This window comes from Asterias rubens, chromosome 6 (genome assembly GCF_902459465.1).
Source record: "Asterias rubens chromosome 6, eAstRub1.3, whole genome shotgun sequence".
Taxonomy (NCBI): Eukaryota; Metazoa; Echinodermata; class Asteroidea; order Forcipulatida; family Asteriidae; genus Asterias; species Asterias rubens.
In genome coordinates this window covers 17345240-17363034 of record NC_047067.1, presented here as the reverse complement: position 1 = coordinate 17363034, position 17795 = coordinate 17345240, and the positions used below count along the sequence as shown (strand labels likewise).

The 17795-nt window shown below is 39.6% G+C and overlaps 1 protein-coding gene across 1 annotated transcript; it reads right to left on the bottom strand.

Moving 5' to 3' along the window:
• Positions 1-7862: 7862 nt before the first annotated feature.
• On the bottom strand, positions 7863-17145 carry LOC117291151 (G-protein coupled receptor 22-like). The gene is made up of 2 exons (XM_033772702.1): positions 16970-17145; positions 7863-10970 (listed from the first exon to the last, which is right to left on the bottom strand). The coding sequence occupies exon 2, from the start codon at positions 10709-10711 to the stop codon at positions 9245-9247; it is 1467 nt and encodes a 488-aa protein (XP_033628593.1). The 5' UTR covers positions 10712-10970; positions 16970-17145; the 3' UTR covers positions 7863-9244.
• Positions 17146-17795: the final 650 nt, after the last annotated feature.

Genomic DNA, 17795 nt, shown 5'->3' with positions numbered 1-17795 from the left:
TAAAATGATTGTTTTTAAGAGTGCAAAACGTTCGAGTGCATAAACAACTTGCTCGTCTTCTGGTTATTTCGTTTCAGTGATGTCTCAAAGCGATGCCTCAACACTTGACCCCGTGTGTCAGCCACAAGTGTCTTCTCCTACCTACACCAAATGCATGTACATGTCTGATTATGCTGAGACTGTGGATGGATTGCATAAGTTTCCATGACAACGGGCTTTGCAAATTCTAGAGATGACAACGACGGATAAAATACCGTTGCATCTTGATCGAGTGAGTGCGTTTTGGTGACAGCAAGATGCCTATTTGAGTGTTATTACCTCGCCCTATTTCCGATCATACGGTACGGCAAAGAAAACTAACGTAAAGAAACAGAGATAGAGGGCTATTTCCATTTAAAGGAATAAAAGACAAAACATAAAAAGAGGTGAGATTTTGATGTACAGGTTACTCGAGGAAACGTATATACAATGGCAATTTCATTTCCACTTAAAGGCAGTGGACACTCTTTGTAATAATGGTCAAAGACTAGCCTTGACAGTTGGTGTATCTCAACATATGCATAAAATAACAAACCCGTGAAAAATTGAGCTCAATCGGTCATCGAGCTTGCGAGATAATAATGAAAGAAACAAAAACACCCTTGTCACACGAGGTTGTGTGCGTTTAGATGGTTGATTTCGAGACCTCAAGTTCTAAATCTGAGGTCTCGAAATCAAATTCGTAGAAAATTACTTCTTTCTCGAAAACTATGGCACTTGAGAGGGTGCCGTTTCTCACAATGTTTTATAACATCAACCTCTCCCCATTACTCGTCACCAAGAAAGGTTTCATGCTAATAATTATTTTGAGTAATTACCAATAGTGTCCACTGTCGATGAAGGGGACGGCGGGATGGTACAATTTTCTTTTTTTCTGGAGCACGATTATTCTGAGTTTGTTTTATTGTGCATTTCTGGGCTAAATTCTGAATTCCCTGATATTTGCATACCCTCGCAAACATTGGTGTTTTGTCATTTGTCGAAAATAGTTCAGATGATGTTTAATAATATTACATTCGCACTATGTATAATCCTTCAAATAATGTGTATTTGGATAAGCCAAAACATAATTCACTGCGAATTCACAAATTTAGACAAGACATTCGTCATTCCCTCTCAGGGAAAACCCCGTGTAATAACATTTGAGGCCATAACCACAACTCAACACTAATTGCCCAACCCAAATATGCCTTTTCATAAACCTCAACCTTGCTTTAGTTTATGTTGCATTCTAATGTATCGTTAAAGGCAGTGGACACTATTGGTAATTACTCAAATTTGGCATAAAACCTTAACTGGTAACGAGTGCAGTGATGGGTAGCTGTTTATAGTATAAAACATTGTGATAAACGCCTCCCTCTGAAGTAACACAGTTTTCAAGAAAGAAGTAATTTTCCACGAATTTGATTTCGAGACATCATAATAAGATTAGCATCTGAAAGCACACAACTTGGTGTGACAAGGGTGTTTTTTCTTTCATTGTTGTCTCGCATACTTCAAGGCGACCAATTCAGCTCAAATTTTCACCGGTTTGTTATGTTATGCATAAGTTGAGACACACGTGAAAAGACTGGCCTTTGACAATCACCAAAGGTGTCGAGTGTCTCTAATGATTACACTGGAAACACGTTGTTAACTTGGTTCTCTTTATATTTAGAAAACACTATTAAACACCGACACAGTGTTAACTTTACCAACGATTGTGGATAACAACACAATACTTGTTTGAAGAAAGGTTGTTTATGTGCACTAACAAGTAAATGAAGTAAATATTTTCCCGATCAAACCTAAAAGCTGACTCTAACCACAAGCAAATCCCTTACCTTTACAATTAACACAACCCAAGCTAGTCTGAAGGGTTCACAGTATCTACGAGCATGCATGGTGGCATCACATTCATGCTCATACACAATCATACAAAGGAATGATAATTGTATTTTTAAAACCAATGATGTTTTCCCTTCAGCTTCACTTAACACACACGTCGTTACTACAGTGAACTTTCCTATTAGCAGATGCTTTCCAAAAGGTGAATAACACTCGTTTGGCAACGCAACTTCTTCCCAAAGGCCGGTGACTTCGCTAACAAGTCCTTGTGGATTTGTGGGTGGAGAGTGAATTACCAAGACGTCCGGTTTAACGGAGAGGGTCGAATAGAAACTGCAGAGATTACTTCTTTCAATTCGTCTGCATTTAAATAATTATAAGTAAAATACCATCACATATGGTTTGAGACACCGTCATGCGAGCGACGTAGATCTCATCAATATTGAAATGCAATTTGTATAATATTCTTTTTGAGAAATTGATTTAAACTACCTAAAAAGCGTGTCTCAGCTCTCACATTGAGAGCGAACCTCGTGCATGTAATTCGTTTAATAAACTTCAAACCTTGTGGTTGGGGGGGGGGGGGGCAACTGCCCTCCGATCAGGCGGATCAGTGCTGGTAGTTCGGACACAACAAGAAGAAAGAACAAGATGGACAGAATATTAATTAGGGGTTTTACCCAGACACCGATGTGTGTTAGCACTGTATACTCAGTACTTTCCCGAGTCCTGTGAACAAATATCACAGACATATTACTCGGGTGAGATTCGAACCCACGACCCTTGCAATTCTAGAGCAGTGTCTTACCAACTAGACTACCGAGATTGCCCGGTAGCCAGAGGCAGTTCGAATCCTGTGTTTTGGCATATGTACAGAGAAAGCAGGCAAGATCTTTTACCCGATGTAAATAGGAATCGTGTTTCTGTGTACAATTTTGTGGTAACACATTCCCTATGACACAGGGCTCCCACAACGTCGATGTTCAAAAACAAATACTGCCCAGGGAACGAGGTTGAACCAACAAACATCACTTTTAGTGAATCAATTTACCGGCAATTTCACTTATATATTCCCGTTTCTAGCGTGTATTGATGAGATGTTATCTTCCAAACTGTGTTTCATTATCGTTGGGAAAGCTATGTGTCATTTTTTTATATAAAAGCAAACCGTTGAAGTTGAAAGACTCCACGTGATATTAATCACATTGACATCAACTCAACTGTTAGTGTGACCATGGAGCAATACGTGAGTGGTCCGCTGAGAATACGGAAGGTTGTCATTAAAATGACTAAAGTGTTTAGATATTGTAAGGCAGCGGAACTCCATCTTTTGCCTGATCGTACTTTTAAGGCAACTGTAACTTAAAGACATGGACACTATTATCAAAGACTAGTCTTCACTGTTGGTGTATCTCAACCTATGCATAAAAAAACAAACCTGTGAAAATTTGAGCTCAATCGGTCGTCGAAGTTGCAAGATCTTAATGAAAGAAAAAACAGACGTGTCGCACCATGGTCACACGAAATTGTGTGCTTTCAGATGCTTGATTTTGAGACCTCAAATTCTAAATCTGAGGTCTCGAAATCAAATTCGAGGAAAATTACCTCTTTCTCGAAAACTACGTCACTTCAGAGGGAGCTGTTTCTCACAATGTTATATACTATCAAACTCTCCCCATTACTCGTAATCAAGAAAGGTTTTATGATAATAACTATTTTGAGTAATTACCAATAGGGTCCAGTGTCTTTAGTACACATTTTTCAGGCATTTCTGAGGAACTGCATCTATGGTCCAATGCTGTAGTCCTACATTTCCGGGTCAAATTTAACCCGGATTATGACGGGAGCTTGACCCATAATGGGTCAGAATAATACAGACTCTCTGTCAGGCTGACCCGCAAATGTGTCAACCTTGAGTCTAAATCCCCGATTGTTAAAGCAAAGTTCAGGGGCTAGACCCAGCAATGAGTGAGGCCTCATGGGACAGTGAATCGAGTTTAACTCTAACCCGGGCGTTTTAGAGTATATCATTTGTCTTAAAGGCACTGGACACTATTGGTAATCACTCAAAATAATTATTAGCATAAAAATGAATTGGTAACGAGCAATGGAAAGCTGTTGATAGTTTAAAACATTGTGAGAAACGGCTCCCTCTGAAGTCTAAACGTAGTTTTCGAGAAAGAAGTAATTTATCACTAATTTTTTTGATTGAATGCGAGACCTCAGGTAAGGTCTCGAAATCAAGCATCTGAAAGCACACATCTTTTGCGACTATGGTGTTTTTCTTACATTATTATCTCGCAACTTCGACGACCAAATGAGTTGAAATTTTCACCAAGTGAGAAGACTGGTCTTAGACAATTACCAAAGGTTTCCAGTGCCTTTATGGAATTTGTTCTGCACACTCTAAACCCTTCCGGATCCCATGCTGGGCCCGATTCATTTCTGGGTTCGATGACCCGGCATCTGTGTCAAAATGACTTTGATTCTGGATTAATTTCAACCATTTCCACGGTCAGCCTGACCCAGAAAAAGGGTCAGTTCCCATGGGACCCATAATCCGGGTCGATTTACCGCGGGAGATTTTGAAGTGCAGGCCCCGTCTGTTCTACAGTGGTATATTCAAAACTGCAGTCACATACTGCACTGAGCAGCAATGAATAATACTTATTTTTGGTAATTAATATCAAATGTGCCATAATTGAAAACCATTTGCCCTCTCAAAAGTATATAACAGCAACTGATATTGAAGGAATTTGTCAAATGACGATTTGTTTTTAGGTTTGAGATACTCTTTATATGCGTTCAATTGGCAGCAACTAAACAAGTGACAATTTAACATTTTATTATTATTCAAACCCTTAAATACGGAGAAGATGCTGAAGCAAAGCACAACAAATAACTTTGTAGGTTTTAAAATCAAAACCTGCAGATGGCAACATTATGCTTATTTATTAAGACATATTTTATTCTGTACAAATTTTGGAAACAGGAAAGCCATACAAGATCAAATTTGGTCCAACATTTTATCAAAAAATAATTGGAAGTACGATTTTCCGGCCCAGATTTCATTAATTGTAATAAAGATGATAAAGATTGCTCATCAAGCACTTCCGATGTATCCACAATAATAATATTATACATACTTACGGACTCGTAAATATACTTATGTAGTATATAGGCTTGGTAAACAAACATCCCCAAAAACCAATGCATTGTGTAATGTAATTTCAAATAGAAAGTAAACGTTTGCAAGAACTGTCAATTCCCTTCCTGCAACCCCCGTCAACATTGCAAAGAATCAAGATGAAAATGCAGATTCAATTTGAGAGTTTCCATATGGACAGTGTGTCACTTATGAAATGGAACGTATAAGATATTGAGCGCTCTTGGCTTGCCTATTTTGGTTGTTTTTAAAATTGCCTTTATTAAAAAGGACTGGGGCAAGATAATATTGGTGTGTTTGTTTTGTTTGTAAATTAACTCAACAATTATTGGCAAGGTAAACAATAACGCACGCATGTCAAAGTCCACAGTTATTGAACAAGTTGCCAGTTGCCAATTATTGAGTATACATGACTCAATATTTTTTTTTTTCCGGATATCCATACCCTCTATAGTTAATGATAAATGCCTTTAAATATAAAACCAAACTTGAATTTTTTTTAATCATTTGATGGAATAACGTCACAGTGCCTAACCAATGGACTATGCAGGTCTATAGAAAAACGAGCAACAACCCAAACGAAGACAACATTTTCTATGAAACCAAATATTCTTTTAAATTTCAATTTAAAAGCACTGTACACGTTTGGTAATTGCCAAAGACCAGTTTTCTCACTGGGTGTATCACATTATAAGCATAAAATAACAGGCAGTGCAAATTTGGGCTCAACTGGTCATCGAAGTTGCGAGAAAATGATGAAAGATTAAACACCCTTGTTTGACGAATTTGTGTGCAACGTTTTAGTGAGAACTTACCTCTTTCTCAAAATCTATACTACTTCAGAGGGAGCCGTTTCTCACAATGTTTTACTGTCCACAGCTGTTCATTGCTCGTTACCAGGTAAGTTTTTAAGTTAGTATTTGTGTTGAGTAATCACCAAACGTGTACCTTCCCTTTAAACAAAATTCTTTAAAAATATAAAATTCCTAAAACACAAAACCCATTTTGTTATAAATACAGTTTTAATGTTTGTTTAGTAAAAACTTAACCCTGAAACAAACTTAAATTGGGAAGAGGATGCTATGTTTTAGAAACATAAGGCTTGACTCTGTGAGCCATTTAGACCCTTTTCGGAACCACGGAATTAGTTTGGGCTAGGCTCCGTCCGGTCCACCTATTGAAGCCCTGTAAGGAAAGCGCACGATTTTATAAATTACTGCAAGCTTAAAGGGACACATTGCCTTGGATTGGTCGAGTTGGTCTTTAAGAAAAGCGTTCGAAACGGTTTGTTATAAAATGCAAATAGTTGGAAAGATGTTTTAAAAGTAGAATATGATTATCCACTCAAATATGCCTCGGAATTGCACGGTTTTCCCTATACGTCGTGAACTACGGCATGCCATTTTGAGGAGTCAAGTTTTTGACTCAACAAAATGGCCGACCGTGTTAGTTCGTAAAGTAAAAGGAAAACCACGCATTGAGACATGTTTCTGTGGATCATTATATTGTACTTTTAAAACATCTTTCCAACTATATGCATTTCAAGAAGCGTGTTCGTAAGCGGCCATATAGGTTTATTGATACATGAACATCAGTTCTGGGCAATATGCCTAATTTGTTTATACACAAGTATATCGGGAAATGGTCCATGTAAATTTGTTACATAAGGTTTACTTTCATATTATTTCGCGGATACATTTCACTTTCCCAACAATAAAATATAATTTTTAAATAGCCATAAGCTACTTTAAACTAAAGTGATTGGTGAAATGTGATCTCGCACAGGTAAAACCATATGGTTGGGACCGACTGAATACGCGAGAGACTTGCACTGGGGGACCGGTACCGATAATGTTATTAACGATTGGTCAGGGTTACATTTCGTTCGTATCTGCCAAGTCGAAATTAAAAACTTGGAGAAGAGGGTAAGTTTCTCGAGTTTGTTTGAAATTCAGACGGGGAAGTTTCACTCAGGACAATTGGTAGGCCTGAAACCTATAGCTTGTTTAAAGTAGGCTTCTCGAAAATAATTTCCAAGGTCTTTTTTTTTTCCACTGCATTACCAAGCATATAGGCCTACAGTATATTTCTTACTTTTTCCAGAAGACGATCAGAGCATACTGATCGAAACGTCGAGTTGAAACCAGCGGTTCTTTTCAGAACCACCCCCAACTCATTTAAAGAGAGTAATTACATGGTGTTACCTCAAACCTTTCCATTCTACCATTAAAACACATATGACTTCATGATGCGGCTTGAGCTACGCCTATAAGCAGACTTAGACTCTTCATTCAGAGTTAGCCATTATATGCACCAGTGTTAAGCGCGACTTATAGGCCTAGATGCTTCTCAAGTCTGCGGCTCTGGCTCTGGCGGGTACCGGCTCTATAGGCCAAGTTTAGGCTGCATTCGTTCGTCAGTAAGCTCCAATCAAGGGCTCCGCTTAAGCGAGTTCAGTCAAGGGCCCAATTTCATAGAGCTGCTTGAAGGCAGTGGACACTATTGGTAATTACTCAAAATAACTATTAGCATAAAACCTTTCTTGGTACCGATTAATGGCGAGCTGTTGATAGTATAAAACTTTGTGAGAAACGGCTCCCTCTGAAGTAATGTAGTTTTTTGAGAAAGAAGTAATTTTATACGTATATGATTTCGAGACCTCAGATTTAGAATTTGAGGTCTCGAAATCAAGCATCTGAAAGGACACAACTTCGTGTCACAAGGGTGTTTTTTCTTTCATTATTATCTCGCAACTTCGACGACCAATTGAGCTCAAATTTTCACAGGTTTGTTATTTTATGCATATGTTGAGATACACCAATAAGACTGTTCTTTAAAATTTACCAATAGTGTCCAGTGTTAAGCAGGCAATTTTGTTTAAAAATCTTCTACTTAGCCGAAATTAGCAAGAACCTGATCATAAATTGTACATGTGACACGACGGTAGTCTTAGCTGGTATCCTTATTTTAGTAAGCATAAGTTTGTTGTGCTTGGCTGCTTTATGTGCTTAAGTAGCTCTATGAATTTAGGCACAGAGCTTGATCTGGCGTCATGTTAGGTAACTTCCTATTTACCTCGTACCCACACCCAATCCACAAAAAGACAGGCAAACCACAAATTATTATCTTACGAAATTCCTTAAATATAATTATAAAAAAATACTTAGATCTGTCTTTCACTGAAAGAAAAACTATATAAACACCCTTAAGTTAGGAATGACACTGCATAGGGAGGTTTCGCAGGCGAAAGGATACGCATACACATACGTTTAGCTATCCGTAACCTGCGTATAGCAAGCAGGATATCAGTGTCGTCTGCACGACGTATAGCAGATATAGCGAGTGGCGTATGACGTCATAATGATGACTTATCCTTCTCACTAACCGTATCCGTTCGCATGCGAAACCTCCCTATTATATAGGGAAGTTTGCATACAATGAAGTTTGCCACTGAACTTGACAATTTGTTTAATCGTTATACGACATAGCAACTTGAGATGACAGTCTGATCAAAGGGTGTCTGCAACGTCCTACACCTAATTAAAAATGAACTTTAGATATCAGACGTGTTTTTGCGGCCGCATAAAGGCACCTATTAGTAGAGACTAAAATTGTAATTGAGAAAATACAATAATCTGTTGGAAATTGTTGCCATCTAATTAGTAACTGGCCTGACGTGTCGACCCTCGTCATGTATTTCTATGCTTAGTCAAACGTCAGGCCATTCACTATTTTTGGCACCTAAAATTAAAGAATTTGTAGTATTTACAGTACGGTAACCTTTAGTCAAGGCGCACGTAACACTCAACGCAAAGTGGCAAAGTTCACCAACATCACCAAGCATGCAATGCGCGCCTTGTTTAAAGTCTACCACTACTCTCGTGATTTAGTGATTTAACTACAAGCAGTGACCTTTACAGCTACATAATATAGTCTCCCCTTGCTAATGAGCAAGAGTAATGCAATTGAAATAATCACAATAACCAGTCAGTTTGCAAAAAAAAAAAACTTATTATTTTACTGAGAGTTATAAAATCGTCAGAAGTACGCACATAGTGCTCCAAAGGGTAAATTTTTACGGTAAATAGATTTGGGGTATTTTAGAGATTGATAAAAATATAATGTCTCACGCCGAAAATGCGTGTATACAAATCGAAACGGAGCCCGATTCTAAACAGCAAACCTTGACTCAGAACAAGCAATGTTCAGGTATTAATCCACACTCGGTAGATTATTGTTACTTTGTGTTTTACCAGCAATCATACCACTTAGCCTTAGTTTAACGTCTTCTTCCCTGAAAACAAAAACGGAATCGTCAGACTCCTTTACAGTCGCAGGCGTTCCCGTGACGTCATTACACATGTCTATGATTGGCTCATTGTTTTCCACGTCATCTGCTCTGAGCAGTAAAGCGTCCTCCCCTCTTTTCAACATCGGCTTTTTCTCGACACGTTCCTCGTCTGTGGTAACGTGAGTGCGAGCTGTTACTTTTATGCCAGAAGTCTGCGGCACATTCGACTCGACTTGGACTTTATTAACCGGCCTACTGAATCTCCTCGTCTGTGATTGTCTTCTTTCTGTCTGTCTGTGACCCACCACCCTCGGCGTACGGTCGTGGCTTTGAGAAGGAGTGTTTGCCCTGAACACACCCTGCCTGGCCAGACAACGCGCTATCCAACTGTTGAAGAAAGCGCGCCTGAAATTGCGTCTCATGAATACGTAGAGTATAGGATGCATTAGCGTGGTGGTGTAACCAAGGGCTACCAACCACCTCTCTACCATTTCCACGGCCACATCACCACTATTTGCATATCCCCTGGCCAGTATGACAATACTGATGAGAGCATGAGGTCCCCAGCATATAATAAACGTCAGAATGATTATGGTTGTGGTTCGAGACACCCGTTTCTCTGGATCTCTCAGGTTATTCGCTGCAGCTATCACCCGTCTGTTGTCCTGCAATTTAACAGTAACGGTGGCTTTCACCAAGGCCGTGTGGATGGTCTTAACACGTGTTATCCTTATAATTCCATAGTATGCACGGATCATTACAATAGTCGCCACAAAGAATATGGGAATGTAGTACAACTCATAGAAATGGTTGTCTCTTGATCTGAAGAACCAGTGGAAACACAAGTGTTGCTCTACATTAAAGAGGTTCTGTACTTCTTTGAACTTGTTTAGGTTGATCCCGATGAACGGAGAACAGAATCCCAGGAGGGACAACACCCAGGTGATCGGCAGGATCCAGCGAACGTTCCTCATGTTGAATCGCCTGACGAGCGGGTGAGATATCTTATCGTAACGATCGATTGATATGACGACGACGTTGACCGCGGACGCGACACCGGCAAATGACACGGTTGCCTCGTGGAAGAAGCAAAAGAGAGGTATCCCCGGATAAGACAGGACTGCCACCAGCGTGGCTGGGATGGAGACTACACAGATGATGATGTCAACAATATTCATGTTGATTATGAAGACATCACTGACAGAGCGGATAAACTTCCTGTTTACATGGTAACTGAATAGAACTGCCGTGTTGCTGAGGATACCGGCTATCATTTCCGTTACCAAAACAATCGAGAGTATGACGACATATGGCACGGGATACACGTACGACACGTCGCCATCTAGAGCAGTCATGTTGTCAGTAGTGGCAGCGGTGGGATCAGCCATGCTTTCAGGCTGAGATCTCGTCAAAGCTCAACTCACCAAACTTGAAGTAAATTGATGAGCTTGAAAATGATGACCGATGAAAGCTCATTCGTTGCTCGTCAGTAGATCAATACATCGTGCCGACCAATCTTGTCTTGACGAGCTCGTTCAATAAACTGTTTAACTGCGATGTTACGGGGCACACAGGTCTAGTATTCCACACATGTGCTGACAGCGCCATTGTCATATTGAGTGCTGTATCACACTTTCAGCTTACCATCTGTAAGCAGATCAAGAAAAGTAATTAGTACTTAAACATATATGCATGACACTATTTTGTTTTAGTTATGACCGCTGCACGCGACTAATACAGTTCCATTAGCGTAAATGGAATAAATTAAACTGTCGATGATGGGATTATTACAAACAAGGTGTCAGGATCTGCAGCATTCTTAAATAACACATAATAAAAAGTGATATTTGATGGAGATGGCTTTTGTATTTGAATTTACATGTGACGAATGATGACAACTCTCGATAGCGTTTTAATGCTTGGTGAATCACAAGGCGAAACCTCTATTGGTGGAGCGCAGTTCCGTCTGAATAAGAATTGTGTGTGATTCATGAGGTTTTAAGAAAACTGTAACATCTAATGGCGCCCGAACGAATCAATAATCGGATCGTGAACCTAATCTAATAAACTTCATCCAAGGCAGTCTCGTCTGAGCTGTAAGATCAGCCCTGATTTCCACTTGAAATGTCCCACAGTGCATACTTGTACATTCCTGCATCGATGTGCCCTTTACTAAAAGGAAAGAGCAAAATGTCATGCCTGGAGACCTTATCGGTTAAAAACTGTGAAATAGACGTGAATTGAAGCTTTCATACCGGAAAGTCTGGTCACTGCTCAAACACCAAATATTCAATCGATGTAATTTCCACCTGTCTGAAACAACCTGAGTGTACTTTATTACTGTGTGTCTCAAAAAAAAAACGATACACTTTTTAAATGGCTGCCGAATAAAAAAATATATGATTCTGGGGGAAAAGGTTTATATGTATGGGTAGCTTATGGACTCGACTTTTATATAACGCCAAAAAGTCCGAAAATACTTTATGCTTGGGTGAGCACTGCTCACTTTTGGTCTGAGGTATCTGTGCAAATTATTCTTCAATTCTGTCCTAGAGACCCATACTTTATAGTAACGTAAACTGGTCTGTTACGTCATTCCATAACGAACGTGACGACGCCTCGTGACAAAGTCTGTGCTCTTTCATGTGACAACCCCATCATCAGCAACACTGTGCAAAACACATACGACTATTAGGAGAGTTATTCGTCACAACATCTCTTGCTGGGTGCATAATTAAATTGATGAAACAAAAATAACCGGTATAGCCAGACACTATTTAGAGGTCTTGAGGCGCCTCATCCACAGTTTCTCCCTACCAAGACGAATAGTGCATGTGGTTCCAATGTCCAGTACAATCATGTCAGAAATGGAGTGATTATGGTGAATGATGTCCTGCAGGTTTATCTATCATTTGGGTTTTGAATGTGGATCAATACGGCCATCATAGAAACGCTTCTTGTGCGTGCTTCTTCGATGAAGATGGGTCGAAACGTCAGGCAATTGACTTTTGTTTTGCATCGACACCATAGGTCCATTCGGTTGATAAGCAGATTGCAACAGCTCATTTTGTTTTCTCTTTTGAATGAACAGTAGGGAACCCTTTTTTTTTGGGGGGGGGGTATTTTTCCGGCTGATACAGTGCACAAAACCATTATTTTCACCATTAAGAACGTCGAATCGTTGCTGAAGCATTCACAAAAGGACACCAATGAAATTGAAATCCCCAAAACTTGACCTGAGGTGAGTTTTGGGGATTACAATTATTTGATATGCTTTCATTCATCAGCGGGTTTTAGTTCAGACGAAATCATTTCTCCTAATGGTTACTACCATTTTCAAAACAATTAGGACTTATATTATGAACAATTTTATTTGTTTGGGTCATTATCAAAGCATATCCCTTTAACATCAACAGAAACTCAAATATTAAGAGCATTTTTATTTAAAACATGTTTTACGTCTAGATTAAAAAAAAAATGACTAAGATTTCCAAATGCAAGGTCTTTGTGTAGAAGTTACAAATTATTTCTAACAGATTGACGAATATTTTGCTTAAAAAAAACGGCTCTTAGATCGTAAACTACGACGAGAAAAAGAGAGATTTATTGATGATATAGTAACAATAGTTTTAAGTTAATCTCTTTTGAATGGGTCGCCAATAACGTTTATAAATGAGAGTGGTTTTATTATTATGTTCGTGCCTTGGTATACAAAAATCAAGTGACAAGGATCTAGGCTTATGTGTGAGTTAAAAAAAACCCAGATATTGTTCGTTCGTGCATTGTCGTAGTCTTTCTTTCACTCGGCTTCATAATTCACCGCGTGAAATGGAATAGTCAATATTTCACTTCGTCATGGTATCCTGCGACGTTACACCAATATGAATTAAAAATTCGTATAACACTTATCTCAGCGAGATAAAAAAGATGAATAAAAGCATGAAGTATGAGTTTCATTGGATAAACCATCAAACAAACAAAAGTAGGGGTTTACACGAACTACGGTACTCGAGTACACATACAACCACAATACGATAGGGAAAGTTTTTCGTTACTGACGTTTCTCTTCGTGGAAAACAGTTGTGGTTGAAGTAGTGGTGAGTGAGATTTGCGTCGAGAAGGTCCGAACCACCCCCCCCCCTAACCTCATAATGTACTGTCGATCGATGTGCAAAACGCAGGGTTTGTATAATGAATAGTTTAGACATGGACAAAAAACAAATTGTCTATAATTTGAAAAAGACAAATAATGATAATTTGTACAGATCGCACAACATCAAGCATTGACATTAGACTTTTAAAGGAACATTGCGGAATTTTTTTTGGCTATTAAAACAGTTGCTAAGCACTAAATATATTGTTATAAGTCCACCTTATACATAAACTGACAAACCTGTAGAAATTTGAAATCGGTCGGCGATCTGGGTCATGAGAAAATAGTGAAAAACCGATAACACAATTTGCGTTACATCGATGCAAAAAACAAAAATGGATAAAATGCTCACTGAGTGATAAACTCCAAACGCGAAATTCGACTACTTCTCATCAAATGTTATGCCATTTCAGACAGAACTATCTAAAGGGATGAAAATCATTGGACCATGTTAGGTTTATTTAAAGAGTTCTTCGTGATTTGTGTTTCGTACCAATTCTGTAACGTTCCTTTAAACTTGTCAAATACAACCATTACAAAATCCGTAACATTGTGGGTGTAATACCTAATCAGGGGGTTGGGGAACAGGGGCAGGGGGCAGGGGAGTATAGAGCATGTCTAGATACGCCACTGGCTGTAAACAGGGGCAGGGGGGCAGGGGAGTATATAGAGCATGTCTAGATACGCCACTGGCTGTAAACAGGGGCAGGGGGCAGGGGAGTATATAGAGCATGTCTAGATACGCCACTGGCTGTAAACAGGGGCAGGGGGCAGTGGAGTATAGAACATGTCTAGATACGCCACTGGCTGTAAACAGGGGCAGGGGGGCAGGGGAGTATATATAGCATGTCTAGATACGCCACTGGCTGTAAACAGGGGCAGGGGGCAGGGGAGTATATAGAGCATGTCTAGATACGCCACTGGCTGTAAACAGGGGCAGGGGGCAGGGGAGTATATAGAGCATGTCTAGATACGCCACTGGCTGTAAACAGGGGCAGGGGGCAGGGGAGTATATAGAGCATGTCTAGATACGCCACTGGCTGTAAACAGGGGCAGGGGGCAGGGGAATATAGAGCATGTCTAGATACGCCACTGGCTGTAAACAGGGGCAGGGGGGCAGGGGAGTATATAGAGCATGTCTAGATACGCCACTGGCTGTAAACAGGGGCAGGGGGCAGGGGAGTATAGAGCATGTCTAGATACGCCACTGGCTGTAAACAGGGGCAGGGGGCAGGGGAGTATAGAACATGTCTAGATACGCCACTGGCTGTAAACAGGGGCAGGGGGCAGGGGAGTATAGAGCATGTCTAGATACGCCACTGGCTGTAAACAGGGGCAGGGGGCAGTGGAGTATAGAACATGTCTAGATACGCCACTGGCTGTAAACAGGGGCAGGGGGCAGTGGAGTATAGAACATGTCTAGATACGCCACTGGCTGTAAACAGGGGCAGGGGGCAGGGGAGTATAGAGCATGTCTAGATACGCCACTGGCTGTAAACAGGGGCAGGGGGCAGGGGAGTATAGAGCATGTCTAGATACGCCACTGGCTGTAAACAGGACAAAACTCCCAAGAACTGCACGACAATTTCTATGTGAGTGTCGGATGAAAGATAAAGTCACTATAGTTCTCGCCACCAGAGACTGCATACACACAAAGGTAAAGGCGCTGAAAGGTTTGAAGAAGACTTCAGGGCCTGCATGTTGGATCTCTTGTCTTATTTCGGTAATTAATACTTAATGTGATAAGACGTGTGTCTGTTTAAAAAGAATTGCGGCATAAAACATGTGGGATATGTTTAGAATGCGAAGTCGCCTGTTCAGAAAGTTTTTATTTATTTATTTTGAAATACAGGACTATTACGTTTGTAAATTTGAATATTATTATACAAAAACATAGATTGAGAGGACTGTCCGGATCAGGAAGATTAAAGAACCCGAATCAGCATCACATGTTTGTCAGAGCCGATGATTCCCGAACAAACAAAATTAAAAAGCAACAGTTCAGTTTGCCTTCAAGCCAAAGTGAGTTCTAAACGCCGTATTCCGTTCAGTTGATTGCCTGTATGTATATACTTCCCCATATTAAATATCTTTACCACCGGTCCGCCGTCATCTTTAATTCCATAACAAAATCGCCATCCAAACAATTGCCCCCACAGTACCATGGTAACCCATACTATCAACAGGGCTTAATGGCCCCGTGTGTGTGTGTATCATCATCATAGATTACTACAGTAGCCAAGCTTGAGCCCCCGCTCGTTCGTGTATTCAATTAGTAACAACGTTATAACAACGTTAAACGACTGCTCATAACGCGATGCCATACGACTTGTCATTTGTAATTAATCGAAATGTTTTACTCACTGGGTTCATAATGTCGTAGTAGTCGACGAACGCAGTATTTTTCTCGTACTTTCGTTTTGTGTAATGGCGAACCGTAACAGCAGAAACCCCGTTATTTGTATTAACCAAACACCGAGATGAACAGTCTTTTCACGTTGGCTGTATAAAGGTTTTTATAATTATTCCGGATTAGTATGATGACAAAGTAGGCCTAGTCGAAGAAAGTGTTCATGTTTTGTGTGATTCAACCATAATGTGAGAAATAACAAACCTGTGTGAATTTTGGCTCAGTTCGTTGTGCAAGTCAGGAGAAAAAGTGAAAAACCATGCACAAATTTTAGCATGTACAACACTTTGTCCTTAAAACCAAAGTCAGCAGTTGCGTTGATTTAAGGGTCACTTTCCGATACAGTTTTGGATATAAATTGATTTCAGAGGGAAACATGAAAAAGAAAAAAATATCATCACCGACTTAAAATAAACAATGCTGATTTTATCTTTACCAATCATAACGACTCGTGTGAATTTGACTAGAAAACCCACAAATCGTTTGCACTAACAGCTCGCATGATCTGCACAAATAATGTATATACGAATCCTTATACTAGAACCACGTTTTAATGAAATCGTTTTCGAGAAAATGTGTTTTCAAAACCTGAAAACGCAACAGCTGACTTCAACCAAAATAATGGACAAAGTGTTTTACATGGCGGCCATTGCTGGAAATCATGCATTGTTTTCACTATTGTCTCCTGACTAGCACAACGGATTACGCGTAAGCCCAAATGTTCACAGGTTTGTTATTTCATGTAGGGCCTATAATATGCTTGATCACACAAAAAATATACACTGTTTGCGACTGATTTGTCAGCTCAACCGATCCTGTAAAATATAGTCAAAATATCGAGTTGAATTGTTTGAATGTAAAAAGTAAAGTAATTAGTAAAAACATATTAATCACAATGAAATGAAATGAAATAAAGGAAGTTAACCAGTTAATAACAAATTGAGAATTATAAAAAACATCCATCTTTAGAAAAGTGTTGTACGTAGTCTGTTGTATACCCCTGTGCATTTGCTTATAACAAAACATCTTAGGCCTACCCGATGCAGCTATGTTGCCTACTTATGTAAGAGAACGTGTACTTACAATTGTATAGGAGTTTGCTTGAGTACAACAAATTTACATTCCGTTTGTATTCATCATTCGTAAATCGTAATACATTAGTCCAGTTCCGATGATTGTACAGTAGTCCCGATACACTTCATAGCGAAGCACACAATCACTACTCCGTGGAAACACCGGGGAAAAAGGTTCCGTCGACTTTGCAATCTCCACCGACCGTTTGACATAAAGACGCGAAAGACTGAGTACAGCTAGTCTTGCGCTCTGGGGCATAATATATAGTGCGTGCTCTAATACCATGGACCATTGCGCGTCAGGTGCGTGCGCTGGGCTGATGAGAAGCAACTCCGCAGATCGAGAGTGGACAAGTTTATTGACCGCCTAAAAATGAAACTTTCGCAGTCTGTCCACTTTCTAAGACTGACCCTGATTTAATTTAAGACTTGTTGGTTCGTTCCAAGAAACCACATGAAATTAGTGAGGATTCTTTTTATATTCTCTGATCTATTAACTGTATTTACATCGAGGACGACACCTACACTCCACCATACATAACATTAAATTAATGAGAAAATAGAATTAGCGTTTTCTGCATGTTATAAACTGCTTTACCAACCAAAAGAGGCGAAACATGGAAAATGGCTGACGTTTCGCCCCTAGAATCTTGCTCTTGAGCCTATTATAGCGTTTAAATTTCCAGCCATTAACAACTACTTTGTTTTACATTATCTTCATTCTTTTTCGTTATTTATTTTGAAGAAAAAACTCTGCATATTCTGATATAAAGGAACACGTTGTCTTGGATCGGTCGAGTTGGTCTTTGAAAAGCGTTTGTTATAAAAAAAACATG